The 26,130-nt window shown below is 30.4% G+C and overlaps 1 protein-coding gene and 1 long non-coding RNA gene across 2 annotated transcripts; both read right to left on the reverse strand.

Annotated features, from left to right (window-relative positions):
* Positions 1–7,582: 7,582 nt before the first annotated feature.
* On the reverse strand, positions 7,583–8,641 carry LOC145593085 (uncharacterized). Its single transcript, XR_014102544.1, has 2 exons — positions 8,400–8,641; positions 7,583–7,866 (listed from the first exon to the last, which is right to left on the reverse strand). It is a non-coding gene; the product is annotated as an uncharacterized LOC145593085 (long non-coding RNA).
* Positions 8,642–21,110: 12,469 nt separating this feature from the next.
* LOC145591472 (uncharacterized) lies at positions 21,111–26,130 on the reverse strand. The gene is made up of 13 exons (XM_081647933.1): positions 25,654–26,130; positions 24,601–24,737; positions 24,461–24,479; positions 24,093–24,243; positions 23,953–23,997; positions 23,659–23,841; positions 23,319–23,581; positions 22,943–23,194; positions 22,767–22,859; positions 22,593–22,694; positions 21,755–22,117; positions 21,541–21,660; positions 21,111–21,369 (listed from the first exon to the last, which is right to left on the reverse strand). The coding sequence occupies exons 4-12, from the start codon at positions 24,187–24,189 to the stop codon at positions 21,565–21,567; spliced, it is 1,494 nt and encodes a 497-aa protein (XP_081504059.1). The 5' UTR covers positions 24,190–24,243; positions 24,461–24,479; positions 24,601–24,737; positions 25,654–26,130; the 3' UTR covers positions 21,111–21,369; positions 21,541–21,564.

The following is a 26,130-nucleotide window of genomic DNA, read 5'->3' on the forward strand; positions in this document are numbered from 1 at the left end:
TAGTTTAAACATTTTTTTTGGGCCACAAATTTCAAGTATTTAGGAGTCTGTCTCTTTTGTTATAATGGGCCATATTATTGGGCCGAAATACCAAAAGAGATAGGAATTGATTAAGCTAGTTGTGGTAATTGTCTTAGTGTTTAAACATTTTTACTTTGGGCCTTTTGGGCTTTGTTCATCTTCTAGAAAGTCCATATGTTGAATGATTTTGGGGGAAAAAAAATAAATAAATAACCAAAGGTTTTGCTTTACCAAAAATCCAAAATTAAAGAATGACTTGTATTAAATTTAATCTTGTTTAAAAACAAATTAATTTCATATGATGCACATTTTTGTTTTCTTTTTCAAATGGGATTTATTAAATTTTCATTATCTAAATTCAAAATATCATCTTTTTTTTCTTATAATTTTTACTTATTGATAAATGTAAATATTGGTTGTTAAAATTACTTGTTGACAAATGACAACCATGGAAATAAAAACATTACAAATCAAAGAATAATGCTTAACCTTCCATTTGCCAATCACCGTGTTTCACTGATGAGGATGGTTTTGATCTCCTATAAGGCCAAAATAAAACCAATACCAAAGCCCTATCCAGAAAATTATAGTTTGGTCTTCCAATTTTAATTCTACACTAGTCTTCTTACAAGAAGGTGTGCCAAAATTAGTATTTGATGTGTCAAAATCAATCTCCCTATTGATGGTATAACTTCCATTTACAATGAAATCATAGTTAAAGTAAATTAACATTATGTTCTAAACAAAATACTTTGTAGATAAGCATAATTAGTATAGTTTGATAAAATAAAATAAAATAGTTGTTTTATTTAAAAGAAAAAAAATTAAAATGTCTAGGATCAATTGGAGGTGTAGTTTTGTCTTGTAGGTAAAAAAAAAAAAAAAAAGAAAAAAAAATTAAAAAAAAAATATATTCTTCCCTTTTAAATTTGTTTGATTAGTCGGCACGGTTATGCACTTCAAAGTCATGCTGTTTGCGTTTATTGTATATAAGGCTAGTGACATGAAATGTCACCTCCGTTTCTTTTTTATTGCAATAAAATGGTATTATTGGTGAGATATAAAATATTTATTTGTTACAATTAAAAAGAAACAATAATATACTTTCTCCGTTTCTTTTTACTTGCAACACAGCCTTGTGGCACGCGTTTTGAGGTCGGGTTTATGTAATGTAAACGAATAAATTATTTATTATAATTTTTACAAATGATACTTAACTCTATTTTAATCTTCGTGTAAAAATTATACTGATACGCTCGTTTACCCTCACTAATCATCTCCTAAAACTGTGTGCCTAAAAGGTGTGTTGCAAGTAAAAGAAAACGGAGGAAGTATAATTTAGTGTAAAAACTCAATTATATAGAAAATATAATTAAATACTTCATATGAAATTCCGGGATGGAAAATGTAATGAGCAACATGACTAATTGAATATACATATTACATAGACAACTACTGAATAATAATCTCATGTTAAGTTTGAATGAGTAAAATAAATGTCCCTTCTGCCTCAGTTGGGACTTGGAATTTGGGACTAGCAAAATAGCAATGCAAGCCGCCGAGGCCTTTATTGAACTTCTTCCTATATATTATAAACTTCATTAGTGACTAACATGTAATAATGCAAACCCTGATTTGATATGAAGACTAAATAATGGAGATGACAAGATAGATTCACAAAAATAAATTTTTTAATCTAGTGACTAATACCAATAGTACATCCGGCCGTTTACTCTAACGTACTTTAATTTATTTTTTGACGTTCATTTTTTTTTTTTTTTTTTTTGTTTTTGTAACACATTTATATTTGTTTTAAAGTGCTTTTTTGCCCGCCACACTATATGTATGCGGCAAGATGACACACAATAAAACCAATAATCGAAAATCTCTGACCGACCAAGTAATCCCTAACCGCATAAAAATCAAGTAACCCGTGACTAATCGAGTAACCCTCGGCTACACCGTATGACCGATCATATATGAAAAATTTGTGTTGGTCTAATATTGTAATCTCTTTAAAAATACAATTCAAAGTACTAGCATTATATGTCCCTTTGCAATTGGATCTTCGCTTTTTATTTCGTTTATATTCGAAGAATTATAATTATAACCCTAATTCAATATATGTTTTTAATTTTATTTACTTTCATGATCCCCCTAATCTATCTTTTATATGGAAACACTGTTGAAAAAAATTTAAAATAAATTTTTTTATCATAAAAAATAATAAATAAATAAAAATAAAAATTCTAATTACAACAGAGCCCATATGTTTTCTAAGCCAACATTGATTTTTTTTTTTCTCCTTTTAAAATAAAATTCCAAGATAATAAATAGTTTTGTTAATAAGTGAAATCGACTTCATAAGAAATTCTTTTAAATCAACTGATCAGCTTAGACATTTATTTTTATAATCTTCTACAAGAATAATTATTGTTTATTTCATGCAATACTATTTTAAGTTTATCTTTTGAAATGTCAACCATATATGAAGTCAACTATCTGACATATGAAAATAATTCCTAGGGAAACAAAAGAGTGGAGTGCAAATCTCAAAAGGCCTGCGACGCTTGAAAAACAAAAATTGACCGCTTCTCACTTATAAAGTTATAAGCTTAATTTTGTTTAACATAAATAATAAGTTAAAAATAATCATAGATTATTTTTGTTTATTTAATTGAAAAAAGTCATTAGTACATGAACTTGATCATGGTTTATTAGTTTACAATAGTACTAAGCATTATTTTATGTGCTATGTTGAGTGAGCTTTCGGAGTCATCAAATTTTTAAAAAAGAAAATTATACCTTTACCCTAAGATTAAGAGAATGAATCCGCAATCCCGGAAGTAAAGTGAAAGCAATTAAGAATATAAACTATGGATAATTTAGCTTAAAAAAAGTAAACAAAAGATAAATTGATCAATAATCATGATTTAATTAAAATACAATATTGATTTTGACTTTTAATTTTTATTCCAATCGGTTTGAGTATTGATATAGGGAGACTAGACCATTTTCTAAGTAATTTAGATTGTTTTTTTATTTTTTTCAGAACAAAGTAATAGTTGACTTATAAGGAGGAGATAAATATGAATTATTAGCATTTAGTATCACTATCACGTTTATATAAATAATAAAAATAAAAATTACAACACCCAATTAATAAGTTGCATTCCATGAATATTCCTATCAAAGGCTTTTAAAAAGAAGCCTACATTTCTTAAATCTATAAATTGTTTAGAAAAAGAAAATTAAAACGTCTATGAATGATAAGTTTTCATCGGACTAAGCACAAGCCCGTATGAAAAGAGGTTATAACTTCATAAAAACTAAAATTAATAATAGATGGAATAATTAATCACGTACCAAAGATAAATATAATCATGAATTACCGTCAGAGTATTATAATTTAATAATACCAAAAAAAATTCAAATACAAATGAGTGAATTATAATTATGTAAATTTTCACAAGTAATATACGTTACAAAATTGTTCATTTAAATATTCTTTTATGAAAAAAAACCTTTAGATTATATTACTATGTATTATTTCCTACTAATCCTACATATTTAAGATATACAATACCATACTAATTTGTACAATTATAATTTTTACCAATTTTTTTCTCCTATACTTAAAGTCTCCTACTTCCTTCTACAGTATTTTTTAATAGTTGTTTGACTTGTTTCATTCTAGTAGTGTGAACACAATGAACATGCCTACGTGTTAGGGGTGAGCAAAAAATCAGGGTACCTTGAATCGGAACTGGAACCGGAACCTGTACAAGAGGTTCCAATTCCGGGTAATAAATTGGAGAACCTGTTGCAACAGATTTCGGTTCGAGTTCTCAATTTTTTTTGGAACTGGAACCTGTAGGGTACCCTGTAACCTGCTAAAAGTATCACTTACTTTCAAATTATACACCAATTCTTACTTATTTTTTAAATAATAAATATTAAAATTACAATTATAAATATATTAAATTTGAAAAAGAGCTACTATTAGTTTGTTTTATAATATTTACGAGTTGTAAACGTTACTCCGTAGTGACCAATCAGTTTTTTTTATTAAAAAATATGCAAAAAATTAGTAAGTATATTATAAGACAGGTTACCCTGTTGCGGTTCCCAATTTCCAGGTTCAACAGGTTCCGTTTCCATTTTGAGGAACCTGTTGCAACAGGTTTCGGTTCCGTTTCCTAAAATTTTAACAGGGTACCCTGTTATGCTCACCCCTACTACGTATAGTTAGCCCGCGCAGTATTGTTAATGAATCGTTTAAGGATTTTAAGCTCACTTGATTAGCTAATTGCTACATGCCTACATACATAGCTTGATTGATAAAACAAATACTAGTATCCAACTTTATTACATCAAATGATCAAATTATTATTATATAATTTAGTTACAAGTATGGAAAATAAAATATTTGAATGAAGTTATAAGACCACTCTCATTCATGGACAAATAAAAAAAATGTCATTATCTCTCTACCCACTTTCTCACTCCTCTTTTCCACTTTTTCTTATGGGCATTTTTTTTCTATAACTTCTCACACATTCATGGGCTAAGAAAAAACCCACACCACTCTCTTTCCTATTTTTTTCTCTCTCCTAAAGTATTACTATCATCACATTATTTATTTTTTTTCTTTTATTTTTTTGCTGATTTAGTACCATGGCCCACACTACTGTAGCAATTAATTTTTGCCATTGCTATGGGCATTTGAGGATTTCTCCATGGGCATTTTTTCTAATGCTCATGGGTAGGAAGCCAAAATTTCATTGTTTTCATTAAAATCTCCTCATGGGCAAAAAAAATGCCCATGAATGAGAGTGCTCTAATATCATGATTCAATTTCTTTCAAAAAAAAAAGAAAATCATGATTCAATTCGTGCAGTTTTTCCTCGAAAAAAATATCATCATGTACTTTTAAATTTTGGGTCACTTTCTACTTCTTTTTTAGTCCAAAGTGATTTAATTTTGTAGGACATTTTTTTTGGCCTAAAAAAGCCCAAAAAGGAGGGAAGGCGAAAACCCAGCAAAGAAAAGCACTCAAATTGTGCAGTGTAACACTATTACAACTTTTTTTGCATATTTTGCGTTTTTGTGTCACTAAATTTAGTACGTTCACGTATGAATTTTACATGTGGAGGTTATCAAAAGAATTACTTGTGGCTAAAGCATATTATTGAAGAAGATTTTTTTCAATTTTTTGGGGGCAAATTATTGATAGCTATTCGAGTAGTGGAAGCAAGGGGCAAGAGCTCATTGTTGATCTTTGGGATTAAGTAAACGACTCAATCTCATTGTTATGTTGGCATATTAGATGAGTGCGGTATCATTTAAGCCGCGTACTATGATTATAGAGTTAGCGTGGATGGTTGTGATGGTATACTCAAAATAAATATAATGATTCTTTAAAAATGCTTTGAATATAGAAATATTATTGAAATTACTGAGGTTGGAATTAGAAATTTGGATGTCATGCATGTGGTGCTTGAATAAGTGTACATATATTTAGCATAACTTCTTGGTTTTAATCACTTCATTCTTCCTGTTTTTTTTTTTTTTTTTTTTTTTTTTTTTTTTTGACATGAGCTCAAACTTGATTCTAATATCACCTACGTTAAGTTGTAGTAATTATTGAACAAATTTGTAAGGTGATGTACTTTTCATTTGATTTATCTAAAACCATGTTCTTTAATTTATTTCAAATTAAAAAAATGTGTAGTCCAAAAACTAATAAAAAAAATAACATTGCATTAATCATCAATAATTTATAAGATTTTGTTTTAATAATTAGGAAGTATGATTAATTTGTACAACAAATGCAGTTGTGAATAAACATATAATGCTTATTTTTATAAAATTAGGTGAAGGGAATAAAGCCTAAGTATAATTCTTTATTTTAATTTACAAATTAGAATTTTATTCTTGTCGATTAACTTTTTTCTCTTACTTGCTTAATTAGTTTACTAATCAAAGAAGAGTTTTACTTAAACGTATATTTACTAGTTCATTAAAATTAGTTTTAATTAAGTTAAAACTTAATTTGATGTCAATTTTAAAGGTGAAGATAACAAGTTCATTCTTTTTTGGAGAGAAAACTTTTTTATTATTTATTTATTAATTTCTATTAGAGGGAATGTATCTTGGTGGAATTTTATTTAAATAACTCAATTCTATCAATCTATTTTACAGAGTACGTATTCTTAAAATTAAACCAAGAAAAACACATATCCCATCATTTGCCACCTCTCTCATTAAATGGCATAGAGCGAAATGCACGATATATAGCTTAGCAAACAAATGAATTTCCACCTCATCATACGCGATATTCATTAGAAAAAAATATTTGGATTACAATTCAAACTAACCTACCTAACATTGTGCTAATGTGAAATTTGGAAAAACACACGATAGTACCACCAATCCACCAAGTTGAAACTTTTAATCAACTACGTATTGATACTTGTATAAGGATGTCTTTGTGTCTTATCTGATCTTCACCCAAATTTCACTAATATGTACTCCGTAATATAATTTAACTTTGAGCTTCACTTATATGAGTGTTTTAGTTATTTGTACAACTTATAAGAATTTAATAGAACTTACTCCATACAACTAGTTAATATTTTTGTATGCATAGTTGCATTATACGTAGTATGATTTATTTTTAATATTTTATTAAAATATTGTATTTTAAGTTTTTACTATTGACCATTTCTAATCTGCCTTGTTAAAACATAACAATTGGTCGGCAAACTTGGAATTCAAACCCAATTGTTACACAATCAATTAATTTGATTTATATGCCTGACTTTGGATCATTTTATGTTCCAGCTAGATTAAAATATTACACATTTACACCACTAAAGAGTAGTAAATTTAAAATGCCTCTTTTGTTGACGATATAGCAATTTAAAGCATGTACCTGTATACAACTTGTAAAAGTATATGCATATGTCAAAGTTATACTAACAATTTATAAAGCATTTACTGATCAATATTGATTGTATTCATATAGTCATTACATAAATCATACGACATACACCATCCCCAATCAACTACGGAGTAAATATAATACAAAGTACAAAGTATTAAAAAAAATTTTACTCTTAACCTATTTTTTCTTAGTCATAATCATTTTTATCGAGGAACCTGATTTTTACTAATTCACTACCACAAAATTGGCAATATAGAACGCTTTAAATAGGAAATATAGAACGCCTTAGAGGCGTTCTTCAATTAGGGTGCCTTATAAAGTTTATAAGACGCCTGTTGGAGGCGTTCTATACTCCATACAATATAAGACGCCTATCTTACATAACTGCTTTCAATTGTATGTGTAAATTAAGTAAAACACAAGGAAAACAGAACTGTTATTTGATGATAGGCGTTCTGTACTTCTAAGAAAAGAGAACGTTTTCCTTGATGACCATTCTCTTTCATTACTTTTTTTAAAAAAAAAAAATCAAATTTATTTTAAATCTAAATTCTGCAGGTTGCATAAAGAAATAATATTCGAAATCAATGGAGAAAACTGTGGTACTAAATCTAAAATAAGAGAATTTATGCATTAAAATTTCAATGGAGAGTTTACAAAGTATGGAGTGACGAAGAAATTAAAATTTCGATTTAGCTAATACATATCACAAAATGAAAACAAAAACCTATAAAAATACATAATCTATATTAAAATTTTATTGCTACACTTAGAATCCTAGAAACCAACTTTAAATTCTGAAATTGTTGTACAGTGGATCAGCGAACCAAATTTGTATACACGAGAGTGAGATTGAAGAGCTTCTTTGCTTCAAGACCTTAGCCTATCATGTAAATCTGTGCAACAACAAAAGAGTAATTAAATTTCAAGGTTTATTTAACTATACATGCAAACAGATTTGATTGGTAATTTTGAAATTATAAAATTTCTCCATCGTTGAAAATTTTCTGAACGATTGTATAATATACGAGTAGCAAAATTTCATATGCATATTAATTTTTAAATCTAGAATCACCTAACAAAAAAACTAAATCCCCCAATAATATAATGAAAGCCGCACAGATCTAACAAAAAATAATATCATCCCTAAAATAAAATACAAATCAATTAAATTACAATAAAATCTCAAATCAAAATTGAGTATACTAGAATGAATTTGTGTATTGCTCGTAATCATAAGTTATATTAAGATTCAACAAGGACACCAATTTTTTGTCTTTTTAAATGAATCAACAGGATACCAATTATGCATCCATCTAATAAAAATTAGAAACATAAATTAATTTGTTAAAGCCTATAAATCGAAATCAAATAGATATTTAAACAAATAGTAGAGATGTCCAAGTAGTAGCAAATTTGAGGAACTTACAGAATCTCCAAGTAATAGAACTTACGATGTCAATTTCGTCAACGATGTCATTTTCGTTTTCGAAGTCATCTGCGGCAATTCCTTGGCACGAGGGGATTAAGGAAGCATAAGGAGGATCAATGGTGTAAATTTTAGAAATAAATTTACAAAACAAACAAATGAATTTCAATGGAAGAAGTGAAGCGGTATTATTAAGAGAGAGAATAAAGAAGAGGAGGCGGTAGAGTTGTAAAGAAGAAAAATATGAGGGATAGGTTTGAGTAGTGGAGTAATGTAAAATAACTAACAAATCGTTTTTTTTTTTTTTTTTTTGGTGCACTGACAAATCAAATATAACTGCTATCATACAACACTGTTCTATATTGTAAAGCCATATTTATTTGCCTTTATTCAAATAATATGACAAAATTATACAAAACAGTTGACAATGAGGGACGTTCTATTTGATTTAACTTATAAAACGATCTTGTATCAAAGGCGTTCTTTTTAATTCTAGAGAACGCCTATCCAACTTAATATGCGTTACTTTTTTCCACTTTTTGTAGTAGTGATTTAAACTAATTTTTACTTAATGCAACTTTTTTAAAAAAGTTTTTATTGATTTTAAGTTCATTTTTATTTGAGATTATCAGTTATATTGGTTCACTAATGCATTTTATTATACACCGTATAACTTGCCAAGTTCTGTAGATTAAAATAGATATTTATGGATTAAAAAGAAAAAAATATGTACTCCATATTAATTACTTTTATACGTGATGGAAATATACTCTTACACTCATATTACCAAATTAGGTCATTTTGTTATACCAATTTAAGTTTGACTTAATTAGTGGAAAAGTATTTGGGGAATTCCCTTATCTTTCTCCCCGTTCTCTCAAAATGTCTAGCCAGTATGTAGGTCCTTTTTTCTTACCTAAATAAATTTTTATTTTTAAAGTCACGTTGATAACAATTATCAACGTATGTACTTCAATTCATTGCCGCCATGTGGCTTAGGTACAGGTAAATCAAAGGAATAGGTAAGATTCGATTTTATTCTGTAAACCGATTAAGTTTTAGTAAAAAAAAAAAAAAAAAAAAATTCAATTTAGCTAAAATAAGACGAAAAATAATGAGGCTTGCTTGTGTCTTTAAGCTAAGCTAGTGTTGGTTTTTCCAAATGAATAAAGTAAAGAGACATTTTTCATGCATTTAATTACCGAATCTATATGCTTCCATATTTGAGTTCAACCATTATACTACAATATTCAACCTGAATCTTTGTATGAAATCTATGAAACAGACCCGTATCTTAACTACCTCTTACATATTTCAAAGTTTTTATTTTAGTCGACAACCTTAATCTTATTGGCCTAATTGTCATGTTCATCATGCTGACTAATCTTATAGAATTAAGTCATTTCCCTTTGTTTCTACCGACCAAAACATCATCTAATTAACCACAATAATGCTTTTGTAAATTCAAAATCAGTGTCATACAAATTATAGACCAGATTTAATTTGCTTCTAGAGAAATCCACTGTATACTATATACGAATGTGTACCAAGCTACATGCCACTAATTTTTTTTTTTTTTTTTATAAGGAACTACATGCCACTAATTACATCGATTAAATTCAAATGTAATTGGATTATGTAGCATACTCTCTCTATCCCAAATTACAACAAACTGTACTTTACTTTGTTAAAGGTTGTTATAGATCGACTTTACCAATATTATGAAATTTTTGTTAAAAAATAGTTAAGAAATTATATAATCATGCATTATCACACACTATATATCTATTTTCCAAATAGAAGAATGACTGAAAAGTCCAAGTTTTGGATAGGAAGTGCGAAGTGCCACATATAAAAGGAGAAAAGAAGAGCCATCTTTATATAAGTCTAGATCACATGTCAAAATCATTTTTATAAGTTGGAATAAGGGGGGTAGATATTAGATCATCTAGAATAAAAAGAAGAACAATATCAAAGAAAATCTTGGTTGATTGATAAGGTATATATAGAACTAAGGAGAGGACCAATATTTTGGTAGTCTTTCAAATTGGTACCCAACATGAAAAAATAATATATTCTTGTATTAGTGATTGAATATGCTCTTAGTGATTAGACTAGAGTTGGAAGAAAACTTTACCTTAATAAGGACAACTGAAGGACAAATTTTAATTTCAAGAACTTTAACAACATTAAAGGGAGTTTTTTAATCTATAATTTGAACCATCAACATTGATAACAAGTGGCGGAGCCAAATTACTCCATAAAGGATATGATACTTTTAAGAGAAAGAAAAAGTTGTTATAGGTTAATTTTATTTCTAAGAGAAAGAAGGTGGACACCCCATACACCTTAGCGGCTTCTCGCTTTTTCACTGACGATAACATGAATTTAGAATTATATATCCTCAATATCGATCTACTTTTGAAGATAAACCTAAATTCTATATTCTTATACAGTTATAAACCGTAAAACGAACACCGTTTTTAAATTTGCTCCTTGAAGCCTCAAAAGTTGAAATCACTTTAGAAACACTTAGCTTGCCAAAGTTAGGTCTCAGGAATGCAATATATAAGTTAATCTCTTATAAAATTATGATTCAATTAATCTTTTTGTAAATAAATCTAATAAAGCTCTTAGTCCTTATTCATTGTCCAATATAAATTTTGAGTTTCTTTGTGAAAATTTTTTTTGGTTTAACTTTATAATTCGTGTGGTATTGGCAAATTCATTACACTGAGTTTATTTAGAGATATGTGTATAGTGTACCTCACATGCTAATGGTTTGGTCATCTCTTATGTAATTACTTACGAAGTATTTTTACTTATTTGAAATCATCCAATAAGCAAACAAGTAAAATATAATCATTGACACGAGGCACATAATTTAAGTTCTTTGAAACAATTGGCCAATTGGGGGCCAGATTGGAATTGGGATTGGGGCCGGTCTATTACATCCTTATAGTAAAAGATTTTCCAGCGGTCTTCCATGATCTTGAACATAATCAAAATGTTGCAGTATGCATCTTTTACGTCTACACTTAGCTCTTATTTTTCTCCCCTTTCACCTTCCTACTTCTCCTTCTACCTTAGATAAGACGTCATGAATCAATCCTCACCAATAAATTTTATGGCTTGAGTTTCCCAAATTGTTATCTTTCTTCTTTATAGAATTACTAAATGGCAAAATCACCATTTAAAATATGACCATAAACATTTCTCACGATTCTTTAGTCAAAATACGAATCAAGCTTATGCATGATCTTGTGGTCCAAAACAAGATTTGTGAATATCTTCATTGAAAAAGATTCATGATTATTGTTCATAAGTGATTATGTAATGTGAAAGCTTTTTATAAGAAAAATTGTCATTGTGAAAAGACACCTACTAAATGCATGCATGACTTGCACCATCTCTTATTAACTTAATTACTTTTTACATTATTACTACATAATAATACGTTATATGTGTAAAAAGAAATATATTTACTATTTCGCACCACTTTGCCTTTTAATTTGGTACTATGCAAAAACTAATTTGCAACCTATCTTGGATTTAAGTAAGAAGAGCAATAGAAGGTAGTGATGTGAATGAGATTAAACTACAAACGAGCCGATCAAGTGAATTTATAATTGACTTGCATATGCACGCAATAAATGTCTTGTAACTAAGGCCTTAGCTTGCTAACTTAATTAATTTACGTTTGATTTTTTAAATAGAAAAATCTTGTCAAAAAGAAATAAAGTTCCAAAGAACCATTACATTGAGCTTTGGTAGGTCTTACGGAGTATATACCAACAAACTAGAAACGATAATTGTTTGAATCATCCATCATGAGCCTTTGAACAAATTAAACAACCTGCTAAACAATTTTTACATCATATAAATACAATTCAAAATGCACATAATTAAACCTAATTTAATTTGAGTTTCGCCCGATCTGATTTGATCTGACAAAGCACAAAATCAATTAATCTTTAAATTCCTTACAATGTTTTCTCTTCTGTAGTTTGCTTTGATTTCCACTAATAAATCCATATTTTACTAATCCTGCCATCCTGGCCTCCTAAATACCTGGTATGATGTAAGCTTCAAATTTGATACATAAGCTCCATTTATTTCGTAAATATTCCAACACTCTATGAGAAAACGCAGCAGCTGAACTTATCATTAAAGCTTAAAGCTCAAGCTAACTCCATTAATGGAGGTCGGAAAATACAGAGAGTATTTCTCAGCTCAATGAAATGCTGAGTAGTTACAGGGAAAATGAATGAATAGTACAGCCAACTAATTGTGGGCCTATTTATTACAAGTAGTTGAGGGTAATAAAAGCTATGCTGACTGTACTAAGCCATAACAGAATTTGTTATAACTGACTAAGTTGAGCTGGCAACCCACTATGCTCAATACCCCCCCTCAAGCTTGGGGTGGTCTGAACCATACCAAGCTTGGACAACAAATCTGCAAACTGAGCTGAAGGAAGAATCTTGGTAAAGACATCAGCAATCTGGCTTGTTGTGGGTAAATAACTCAATTGTATGAGACCTTCAAGAACCTTGTCTCTAGTGAAATGGCAGTCTATCTCGATGTTCTTAGTCCTCTCATGGAAGACAGGATTTCGAGCAATGTGTAAAGCACTCTGGTTATCACAGTGAAGAGTGACTGGAAGCAAATCAGACACACCCAATTCTTCTAACAGTCTGACAGCCCATGTAACTTCTGAAGAAGCTGAGGCCATAGCCCTGTATTCAGCTTCAGAAGATGAAGTAGAAGTGGTAGGCTGCTTCTTGCTCTTCCAGCTAATAGGAGAATCCCCTAACATGAGAATATACCCTGTGATGGACTTCCTGGAATCTGGACAGGCACCCCAATCACTGTCAGAAAAAGCCTGTAGAGTAAGCTTAGCAGAACCTTTCAGCAGAATGCCTTGACCTTGTGTAGAAGCAACATACTTAAGAGTATGTAATAAAGCTTGAAAATGAGGAATCCTTGGAGACTGCATAAACTTGCTCAGAGTTTGGACAGTATATGACAAATCAGGTCTTGTATTTGTCAGGAAATTAAGTTTACCCACAAGACACCTATATAAGAGAGGATCATGAAACAAATCTCCCTCAGTTGAACTGAGTTTGAGTTTCTGAGGTAAAGGTGTAACAACCTTCCTATCCAGCTGCAAGGCAACACAATCCAGAAGGTCCTTAGTGAACTTCTGCTGAGTCATAGTAATACCATCAGTAGTATGACCAATCTCAATGCCAAGAAAGAAACTAAGAAAGCCAAGGTCTTTGATACTGAAAGTAGTATCAAGATGCTGCTTCAAACCAGAAATAATGATAGGATCTGTACCAGTAATTATCATATCATCCACATATACAGCCACCAAAGTAATATGAACCCCAGCTTTCTTGATGAAGAGAGAATAGTCATATTTAGATTGAACAAATCCCTGAGCAACTAACTCACCAAGCAACTTAGCAAACCACTGTCTAGATGCCTGTTTCAGGCCATACAAGGATTTCTGAAGTCTGCAGACTTTGTTACTTGGATTAGGAACCCCTTCTGGCAATTTCATGTACACTTCTTCATGCAAATCTCCATGGAGAAATGCATTGTTTACATCCAGTTGGTAAACAGACCAATTCTTGCAGGCAGCCAAAGCTAGAATGCACCTTACAGTAGACATCTTAATGACAGGGGAAAATGTCTCTTGGTAGTCTATCCCCTCCTTCTGGGTATAACCCTTAGCAACCAGCCTAGCTTTGTATCTCTCCAAGGAACCATCTGACTTCAGTTTGACTTTATAGACCCACTTACAACCTATAGGTTTCTTGCCTGGAGGTAAATCAACCACATCCCAAGTATGATTCTTCTCCAAAGCTTCAAGCTCTTTCTGCATTGCCATCTGCCAATTTGGATCCATAGAAGCCTGCTTATATGAATCAGGTTCTGACAGAGAAGAAAAAGAAGCAATTAAGCACTTATGAGCAGATGGTAAATCATTAAAATGAACCAAATTGCACCAATGCTTGTTGATGCCTCCTCTAGAGGTAGAACAATCATAAGCACTCAAATAAGATGGTGTTTTAGTAGGCCTTGAGGATGTCCTCAGAGGAGGAAAATCAGTCAAATCCAGAATATTAGGATTATCAATTTGTGTTTGGGTACGAGAAGAAGTTTGAGATTGGGTTTGGGTTTGTGTTTGTGTTTGGGTTTGTGATTGTGTCTGAGGTTGGGTTTGTGGTTGAGTTTGAGATTGGATTTGTGTTTGAGTTTGAGGTGATGCTGAGGAAGGATCATCAGTAGACAAAGTAAACATATCAGGAAAATCATAGGAATGATTAAAAATAGTGTTTACAGGTAAGTAAATGTGGAAGGTGGAAGAAGAAGGTTGAGTTGGGGAATCAGAAAAATGATAGGGGAAGTGTTTTTCATGAAAAACAACATCCCTAGAAATCTGAATTTTCTTAGTATGTAAATTCAGAACCTTATATGCCTTTTGGTTTGGGGCATAACCAAGAAAGACACAAGTTTGGGCCCTAGGGTCAAACTTTGATCTGTTTTTCTTGATGGTAGAAGCAAAACACAGACAACCAAACACCTTGAGATGCTCAATATGTGGCCTAACCCTAAAAAGTTTCTCATATGGAGACATATTCTGCAAAACCTGAAGAGGCATTCTGTTCACCAAGTGAGCAGCACATAACAAACACTCTCCCCAATACTGAACAGGAACCTTAGACTGAAAGAACAAGGCTCTAGCTGTCTCCAAAAGATGTCTATGCTTTCTTTCCACTACCCCATTCTGTTGGGGTGTCTCAGTACAACTTTTCTGCACAATGATCCCTTTCCTATTGTAAAACTGTAACAATTCTCCTTCAGTTAATTCTCTTGCATTATCAGATCTTACACAAAGAACCATAGCACCAAATTGTGTATCAGCATAAGCCACAAAATCTTGCAAGATTTGAATAACATCAGATTTATACTTAATCAAATGAACCCATGTATTTCTTGAAAAATCATCTACAATTGTAAGGAACATAGTAAAACCATTGTAGGTTGAGGTTTTATATGGCCCCCACACATCAACATGAAGTAACTCAAAAGGCTTCCTGGTCTTAATACTACTTACAGGAAAAGGGAGTCTTGTTTGCCTAGCAGCAGGACAAACCTGACATACACAATCATCTAAACAACAATCTGTCAAATTGTCTTTGACAAGATGTAATCTAGAAAATGGCAAATGTCCAAATCTCAGATGCCAAAGTTTAGATTCCTCCTTGGCTTTATTCTTCAAACTTGCATCAAAGGAAGACACATGAGCAGCATGCTTATTAAAGACATCTTCTAGCTTTCCAGAACTACCAGACTCCTGCTGAGCTCGAGTGCAGTAAAGACCATCTCTTAGTTCACCAAGAACTAGTGGTTGGGTCAGATGAAGCCCCTGAATAATACAAGTATTAGCTGTAAAACTCACACCACAGTCCATGTCTTTGCAAATCTTGTGTACAGAAATCAAATTGAATTGAAATCCTAGTACATGTAACACATCTTGCAAAAGAATGTCATCATTTAACCTCACTGTTCCTATATGTAAGATCTTAACCTTTTTACCATCAGGAATAGTAATAGTATTCTCTAGATCATTCATCAAGGTATAGGACTCAAAAAACCTTAAGTCATGACATATATGATCTGTTGCACCACTGTCTACAAACCATTTGCTACTGAAAGAAGCCATTAGACAAAATTTACCTGCAATAAAGGCATATCCACCATTCTGGTTATCAGCTTGCTCAACACTAGATGCTCCTTGCTTGCCTATATAAGCCAAATACTGATTATACTGATCAGTAGACATCTGAACTTGTAAATCTGAACCAACATCACCATTCTCATCACCATCAGTTTTAACAAAATTTGCTGTTCTGGCTTTATTAGCATTACCAGTCCATCCAGGAGGAAAACCATTCAATTTAAAGCACCTCTCTATTCCATGTCCTGCCATCTTACAGTGATCACAATACCAGTTTGAAGGTCTTTTCCCTGTCTGTAACCTTCCATTGAAAAACTGATTTCTGTTAGGCTGCACATTACTAGACCCATTATATTGTCTGTAACCCTTGTCTACTGGCTTATCAAAATACTTCCTCCTGTCTACAGCAAAAGCCATAGCTTCTGAATTCATACCTGCTGCAATTTGACTCACTTCCTTGTGCCTTTCTTCTTGCATGCACAACCTATGTGCTATGCTAATAGTAGGCAAAGGCTGCATCATGAGGATATTGGTTCTAACCATAGCAAACTTATCATCCAATTTCATCAAAAACATCATTAACCTCTGATCCTGTTGTGTTCTAAGTATTTTCTGAGTGACAGAACAAGTACAATTCCCACAAGAACAAACAGGCAACGGATTCTCACAATCAATTGCATCCCAAAGAGTCTTAATCCTAGTGAAAAACTCAGTAACTGGTTCATCTCTTCCTTGCTTAATGTCTACAAGTTCTTGCTGCAAGGAATACAACTGAATAACAGAGGTTTGTCCAAAACGTTCCTCTAAATCTTTCCAAATCTCATAAGCAGTCTTGTAAAACCATACACTCTTAGCAATTTTCTTATCCAAAGAAAATAAGAGCCAACCAACTACTAAATCATTACACCTCTGCCAAGCATTAGCAGTACTGTCTGTACTAGCAGGTTTAGGCACAGAACCATCTATGAAACCTAATTTGTTTCTAGACGAAATACCTAACATCATCGTCCTCTTCCAGTTATTGTAACCAGTTCCATCAAACAAATCATTCACTAACTTCGTGTTTGAATTATCAGAAGGATGAATATAGAACACACTACCAAGCACAATTGTAGGATCAACAGAATTTCCAGCAGCCATTTCAATTAAGAATTCAAAAAACTCAATCGATTCTAACTAAGAATCAGACAAAATAATCGAATCAATCGATTCAAGAACATCAACAACCAAAATAATCAATCAATCACCAGATCAAGCAACATGCAACATCCTCAAGGCATTCAATCGAACAAGAGAATCAACAATCAAGGATCGACAAAAACTTCGCTAAAGATCGAAGAAATACCTCAAAAAAAAAACGATCGATAATCGATCAGAAAAACATCGAACACAAGCGCGGAAAAACAATCGCAAGCACCAGATCTTCAAGCTCTGATACCATGAGAAAACGCAGCAGCTGAACTTATCATTAAAGCTTAAAGCTCAAGCTAACTCCATTAATGGAGGTCGGAAAATACAGAGAGTATTTCTCAGCTCAATGAAATGCTGAGTAGTTACAGGGAAAATGAATGAATAGTACAGCCAACTAATTGTGGGCCTATTTATTACAAGTAGTTGAGGGTAATAAAAGCTATGCTGACTGTACTAAGCCATAACAGAATTTGTTATAACTGACTAAGTTGAGCTGGCAACCCACTATGCTCAATACTCTAATCATCAATGATAAATTTTATCAATTTAATAAATTAGATTTAAGGTATCAACATTTTTAATTTTTTTTTTCATAATTAACTCTTACGATATATATAGACATAACAACCACAATATATGGCAAATTATATTCTTAGGGTACAAAGATAACAATTGTAAAGAGAGGTATTAATACTCAATATTTTTTTGTCGTTGAGAGTAGTGCGGGATAGTTTTAGTGGTTAAGAGCTTACCTCTGATTTCAATTAATCCTGAGATTGATTCTTATCACCTACAAATGACTAAAAGAAGAAATTTTAGATGATATGAAATCTATTAATTAACTATTATTAAAATAGAACTAATAATATGGATGTTTGTTATACAAAAATGAACTAATTAATTTATAAGTATGCATATGGTTTGATTAGATCAGATTGACTTTCATTTTTATATTTTATTAGTTACTCGTAGTAATTTATGATGAAAGATATGTTTTTATGATCTAATTTATAAGTATGTACGAGAAAATAAATAATAGAAACAATTTATTTCATTCTAATAATTTTTTTAATCCGTGCTATCTAGTTAAAAGAAATAAATATACAGATTGGTTCTTCATTGTTGGTCATTCGGTCATTCACTACAAACTATCGCATTAACCATAAACATAAAGGGAGGAAAGACTATCCAAATTACATACAGTACGGCGTGACTTTAGTGATAGATTACCAATTTATCATGCATGTATATAACTAAGTATATTCAAGATAGGGTACTAATATACTATTATTATGAAGATACACAATATTTATAAAGCGCTCAATTCTTATATTTAAATACGGAGTTCACTTTATTTTCAATTTTATTTCCAATTTAAATTAAGTTAATAGAGAGAGAGTGAGACAATTAAATAATTAGGTTTCTTTTCTCCACTAATAATAACTTTAAATCAAAAAAATTACGGCGTGACTTTGCAAACGCAACGTAAAATTAGTGCAAGTAAGAGCTGGAGTGCTTATATAAGAACCAAATCTTAAGAACTAAATAAAGGCAATTAAGCTGCGTCACTACTCATGCAACTTTTCTTTGTATAATGCCATCAACTTAATGGATAGTCTACAAAATCTTCAATTACGCTTTTCTTGATTTTTTAATCTACTATTAGTTCATCCTAAAAATTTTAAAAGTAATACTCACTTTTTAGAATAATTTTATCTTTGACAAACAATGTTGTAATTCCCACCGTACCGCAGAACAAATTGAAGAGCCAAAAATATATTAAATAATTATTAACAGATGTTTTGTTCACCTCAAATTAAAAAAATAAATAAATAAAAAAATAAAAAATCAAGTATAATTAAGACTAATCAGGTGTACCATGTAATATAACAGTAAAAATCAAAGGTATTCAAGTCTAGAAAACAAGTGCATGCGATGTTTATATAAGTTCATATGAAAATACTAACTCACGGACTCACCCTGAACTCTAATGCACGCGATGTTTATGTGTGCTAATGGCAAGTGCATGGTATTTTGGCATGACTATATTGTATATATGGTTGACAAAAAAGGGTAATGCCTAATTAAGGGCATATGCATATTTTTTTGGTACATGTATGGTGGACAAGAAAATTTTAACTTTTATTTGAACACTTTATAATTAGCAACAATTGAATGCTTAAAAAAAAAAAGCAACAATTGAATGGACAAGATTGATCCTTCATATAAAAGAAACAATTTTTTTTGGATAATTTATTACTTGTATTATATAAGTATTTATTGAAAAGTCCCTTTGTGAAAAGAATGTATCACTACTAACCTAAACCAAAATAATATGCAATCCTAGAAATTATATATTTTGATTCGCAACCAATAATAATAATTACGTAGATCACATCCTTTTCCTCGTTAAAATTCAAACGTATATTTTGTTTTTCTTTAGCGTAGATATTGAAAATGTTGTATTTATAGTATGTATAAAAATACAAAATACCAAATATTGAATTCCTTATCAAAAATCCCAAATCCCTTTCTCTCTCCTTATAACTAAGGGCCTGTTCATATTTACTGAACTGAGCTGAACTGAACTGAACTGATTGGAGCTGAACTGATTGGAACTGAACTGAACTGAACTGAATTAAGCTGAAATGAATATTTTATGTGAGAGGGAAATTAAGAGTTGAACTGAATTGAACTGAACTGATTGGAACTGAACTGAACTGAACTGAACTGAACTGATTGGAGCTGAACTGAACTGAACTGAACTGAAATTAAGTAAATATGAACAGGCCCTAAACCAAAATCATAGGCATCCCTTGAAATTGATTTTGATTTGTAAGCAATAATTATTACACTTACTGATCTCATATCCTTAACGCGTGTTTCTTTTTGTATGTACATATATGGTAACAAATGTTTTTCTTTCGTGTATGTAGATATTGCGAATATCCGAGTTTATGATTTTTAATTTCTAACCTCCTCATAAAAATTATCTTTTTCTTTCTATTTATTCCTAAATCAAAATATAATGCAAACCCTTATATCAAAGATATCATCCTTCTCTTCATTAATAATGACAAATGCATTAGAGTTTTATTTGGGGGCCTCTCCTTTTCACTACAAAAAAAATTACTTATAGAAGCAAGTAAAAAATGCCTCTAATAATAATGATATTGCCTCTAATACCTTTCAGAGATAACTATTCAAGTGCCTCTAAAAATTCCGTCGCTAATTGATGGTTGCCCCTAATGCCTCTTTTAGAGGCAATACAATGCATTGTTTCTAAAAACCCATATATTTAGAGGCAACCGTATAACCTTGTCCCTAAATATAATTAGAGGCAACCATATAATCTTGACCCTAAATATATTTAGAGGCATTATGTAAATTTGCTTCTAAATACCATATATATTTAGGGGCAGCCATATTATTTTGCCTCAAAATATAATTAGAGGCATTATACCTGTTTGCTTTTATATATCATATACATTTACAGGCAATTATGTAATTTTGTCTCAAAATATAATTAGATGCAATCTTGTATATTAATGCTAATGATATTTAGATACAAATCAGAAGTTTGACATGAAAGGTTCTTAGAGGCAGAATGCATGATATATGCCTCTGATGTATTGATTCTAAATGTACAGAAATATATATTACAACAATATTTCATTTTATGATATAATTTGTTTACATTAATAGACAAAATCATTTTAAAGAATTAACTATGTCAGTATAACATTATAAAGCAAGTTGATTTCATTGAATCAAACAACAATGATATTATTAATAATTTAGTTGTCATTACATAATTGATCCCAAAAAAATTTATGGATTTAATAAACTACTTAATTTCAAAACAGGCATATGAATAAATAAATAAAAATTAATAATAAAAAAAATTGGATAATGTATTTATGTGAATAAGAGGGAGTTTTCATCTAAAACTATAAGCTTAAAAACAGCATTATTTTCTTCAATTTCTTCTAATTCAATCTCTAGCCATCTTCATTATATAATTTCCTGTCATTAAAAAGTATGAAATTAATATTTGTCATAATGACGAAAAATTAAATTAAAATAATTATAAATCACTAATCCATAAAATAAAATAAAAAAACTATAAATTATTATTAATAAAAATTATAAAATCAAAAAAAAAAAAACTATAAATTATTATTAATAAAAACTTACAATGAATAAAAAAAATAAGTACTGTTACTCTTCATCTACTTGCATTTCATCATCCTCTTCATCATCATTCTCATCGTCATTCTCATCATCATCCACATTGTCATCGATGTTATCATTAACCTATAATTTCATAATTAGTATGCAATGACCAATAAAATATATTTCTTAAATTTAATTCAATAATCATATAATAATATTAAATAATGAAGTATACCTCATCCATATTCATTTCAGACAAATCATAACCTAGATGGCTCAAAATATTCCCCATGAAATCTTTCATGACCTCCATTTCCTTTTGAAGGCCTCTCATCTTTTTAGTTAGGGCTTTATTTTTCACATTAGCTTCTTTTGCCTCTTTTCTAGCCTCTATTGCCTCATTCTTTGCTTCATCAGCTTCTTTGCGTAACTTTTCTCCTTCACTAAATGTCCCATATAATGATGTAATAGAAGGACTAACTCCCTTGCCACGATAACGACCACGCTTACCAATGGGTTTAACTTTTGCATAGATTTCTTCATCGGTCATATCTATTTCTCCCGCCTCACGTTGCACAAGGAGCTCTTTAATTTTTGACTATATGAAAAAATTTAAATGTAAGATCATACAAAAAGGGAAAACTAATAATAAACACTTATATTTACAAATAAAGTCAATTAATTATATACAAGATTGATTCTAGAGAGAGAAAAAAGGTCACAAGTCTTTTTAACTAATGACAAATAAACTGTATCTCTACTTCTACAGAAATTTTAACAGTATTTCCCTTGTAATATGACTGAAAACCAACTTTAATATAGTCGTTTCAACCTGCTTTGTCACACAATAAACATAAAACAGCTCCACCATCATTTTAATCACAACACATATACCACCTCCACAATTTTATTTTCATAGTTACTATATCTTCAATAATATAAAGAAATAAAAAACGAAAATATAAGGAATTAAGTTATTTATAGGATTTGTTCAATAGCTTTTCTAACATATTATAGATATAGTATAATTTTTCACTATTATTCTATACTATATGTATTACGTAATTTCTTACCATGGTTTCTTTTGCCACTTCAGTGATAGGTTCTTTATCACTTTTTGAATGAGTTTCCTCATATAAATCCAACATGCTTGGCATTACTTTGTCACGCTTGAACTGACATAATAAAAAGTCACATCATCAAATTAATTTTTTTTTAAATAAAAAAAAATAAAAGAAAGAGATTACCATGTCTTCAGCTTTTTGAGCAAAACTCTTTGTCCCAGCAGTGTGTCCAGCATCTTGGTAAGACCGATTGTCAATATTTCTTTTACTTATGGCCTTTAAAATTTGAAATGTAATATATAATTGATGTCCAACACTAATAGAGAAATAAATAAATATATGATAACATTATACTATACCTTAAATTCTGGTGACCCAAAATAATCAACAAGCCATTTCCAGTCATTTTCATCGACATTTGGAGGCATATTTTCTTCTTTAAGTCGATCTTCATCTGTATCCACTGTATCATAATATGTACTCTTCAATCTTGCGCGAAAATTCCTGTACTTCTTGTTGAAAGATTCCATGATATATTTTGTCCTTTCCTTTAACTTCTTTTCACGTTCTTCTTCATCCTGATCATCCTCAAGTCCTATATCAAATTTTTCCTTGACAATACATACAAATGTAATTATTAAAACCAAAAAAAAAATAAAAATAAATAAATAAAATTGCAAGAAAACATAATCTATTTGTAACAAGATATAAATTTTTTTTTTAAGAAAAAAATACCAGAACAAGTTGCCACATCTTCTCCTTATTTTCTTTTGGGATTTCTGAAAATACTTTCACCTCATAAAGTGGAGCATTAAGAGGATCTCGTACAAGGGAACCACAGTAACTTGCCAAACAAGCTCTATTTACACCAATTGGCTGACCTCTTATGTTAAAATCCACTTTTTTTTTCTCACCGGGTCTCATTTTTGCCATTTGAAGATTTCTTGTAGGACCTCTAGGAGTGTTGGTCTTATAAGTTTTTTTCTTCTTTTTAGTTCCTATATTATAAAAACATTCTGCAATGGTTAACTCTAGCAATGTAAATAGAAATCATTGAATAAATAATGAGAAATACCATTGTTGTCTTCTCCTTCATTTATAGGTATTTCATCATCATAAATTCTAATCATGTGTGCATTGTTGAAATTTTCTTGATCTTCTAAACAAATGTCTCTTGTTTGATCTAAATTGTTATCACCTTCTTGACTGTGCAAATCATTATCAATATTGTTCGCAGAGTGTTGCACTTCATCTTGCCCTATATCAAGTGCATTTTGGGGCCAGATTAGTAGAATATGCCAAAGATAAGAAATCGCATAAATATTCTAAAACAGATGATTGTATAATAAAAATAATTATATTAATGTACCTTGAGAATGACCACTACTTTCACCATCATTTTTCCGTTCAAATCCTAGTTATTATTAAAATTTGAAAATTTATAAAATATTAATGCATATCTTGATCGTATATGAAATTATAAATAGAAATGTATAAAAAGAAACTAACCTTGTACTTTCATGGATGTTTTGGTTTTATCAGCATTTTTATATCCATGTCTTGCCTGTTTTTCTTTGTTTGATCTTAAATACCTAGCAACTGACATTGGTGGAATGAGATTGATCCTTCGACCCCTTTCTTTGATCTGATTAATTATAACCTGAAAAATTTTATAACAAAGAGTAGGTACCCAAATAAAAAATAATGTACAATTATTAGATAGTATTCAAGAAAAATTTTACGAAGAAACTTTTTTAATAGTTACACTACTAGTAAATTTGGAATACATAATGGTTAATAATAACATGCCAACATCTCTGGAAGTATTAAAAGTTGAATAACAAACTAATGAAAAAAAAAATAATAAAAGGCAATACCTTCTTGTTTGAAGATATATTGTGAGTTTCTTTCTCATACTCAACTTCCTCATTCTCATCGGGTAAATAATCACCATCTTTCTCAAGAGATGCATTACACTTTTTTTTACTTTTCTTAACTTTTGAGCTATCTACTAAGCTTGTTAAAGAAGCAGCAATGCGCTTTATGCCCAATGTTTTCATCCTCATCTTGTTAGCTTCAATTATCTTCCGTCTTTGCAGTTCATACTCATTTTCTTTTGAAAGAGTCTTTCCTCCTGATTTTGACATTTTGGAGCTAGAGAAAAAAAAATAGAATTCTGATTTAAAGAAAATAATTTTTTAATTACTCGATTAATTTGTCAATTTGACACATTAAGAAACCTATAATGTCATAAATTTGTCTATATATGTATTTGACCCATACATAATAAAAGTAGTTTACACTCAGCTATTTAACCAAACGAAACAAAATTTCAACCCTTAATCAATGTTTACAGGAACTAGCATTGAATATACGCTTTCCACCCAAATCACGCATCACCCTGACTAGCTATTCAACACTCACCCTTTTATTTCTTTCTCTATCCTCCCATAGCCTTTCTGTTTTATGTAATTATCACTCAAATTCACACCTTTCTACCAGTCCTTTATTTATATTTTTATGACAAATATTTCTTTGAATAATTATAAGTGTTTTGATAATAGAGAAAATTAAAAAGAGGGTAGTATGAGAAAGTTACTTTAAAGATATATATGCTATGTTATCTATTCTTTTATACCTCATATTTTTCTCACACAAGACATTGTTATATGTTGTGTATTCTTATATATCTCTTATTTTCCTAACAAAATTCATTAATTTACACATATTTGCAAAAAATTCAACCAATAAACACAATTTAATTCAACTTATGTAAGGTAATCAAAACATTCCCTATAGTATAATAGTAGACAGTAAACATCAAGCTTGATACAATTTTTATTCAATTACAAGGCGGTTCGGCCTCAATTACCTCTACTCTTGCCTTCTTCAATTTAACAATTTTAATTCCCAATCATTTGAACCTCCCGTAAACAACGACAAACTCTCACTTGACTTGCCAACTAAATGCTGTTCAATCTAAAAATTTAGAATACTCTTAAATTCTAAAAAAAAAAAAAAAACAACCAGCAAATATTACTTCTATAGATGAAATAAAGATACTAATTACCTTGGACGGTGATTCCAACAAATAAATCAAATTCGGATGCTTCCAATCGATGATTTTCTTCGTTTGGTTCGTCTTCGAGTTCGAGCAGAAGAGCAGTATGATTCTATAAGATATAACTTTTGCGATTGCTTAGTGTGAAATTAAAGGAGAAAAATTTAATTAAGAAAGATAGACAAGGGATTATTTACCACATACTTGTATTTCAATTGTGGAGATTTTAGGAGGGAATAACAGATGGAAAAATAAAAATTCCCTCTCAATTTTTGGGCTAGTTCAATTTCGAAAGTTTCACTATTTTGGATCATAATTCCGCCAAGATAATCAAAAACTTTATTTTTTTCCATTTTAATTTCCGAATTTTGAAATTGAAGAAAAGATATGAAAATTTGGTGGGTTTTTTTGGTTCTTTTTGGGGAATATGGCGGAAGATACGAGGCCATTGTTTAAGGTGTTGGGTTTTTTTTTCTTTTCCTCCGT

This window comes from Chenopodium album, chromosome 18, assembly GCF_948465745.1.
Source record: "Chenopodium album chromosome 18, dcCheAlbu1.1, whole genome shotgun sequence".
Taxonomy (NCBI): domain Eukaryota; kingdom Viridiplantae; phylum Streptophyta; class Magnoliopsida; order Caryophyllales; family Amaranthaceae; genus Chenopodium; species Chenopodium album.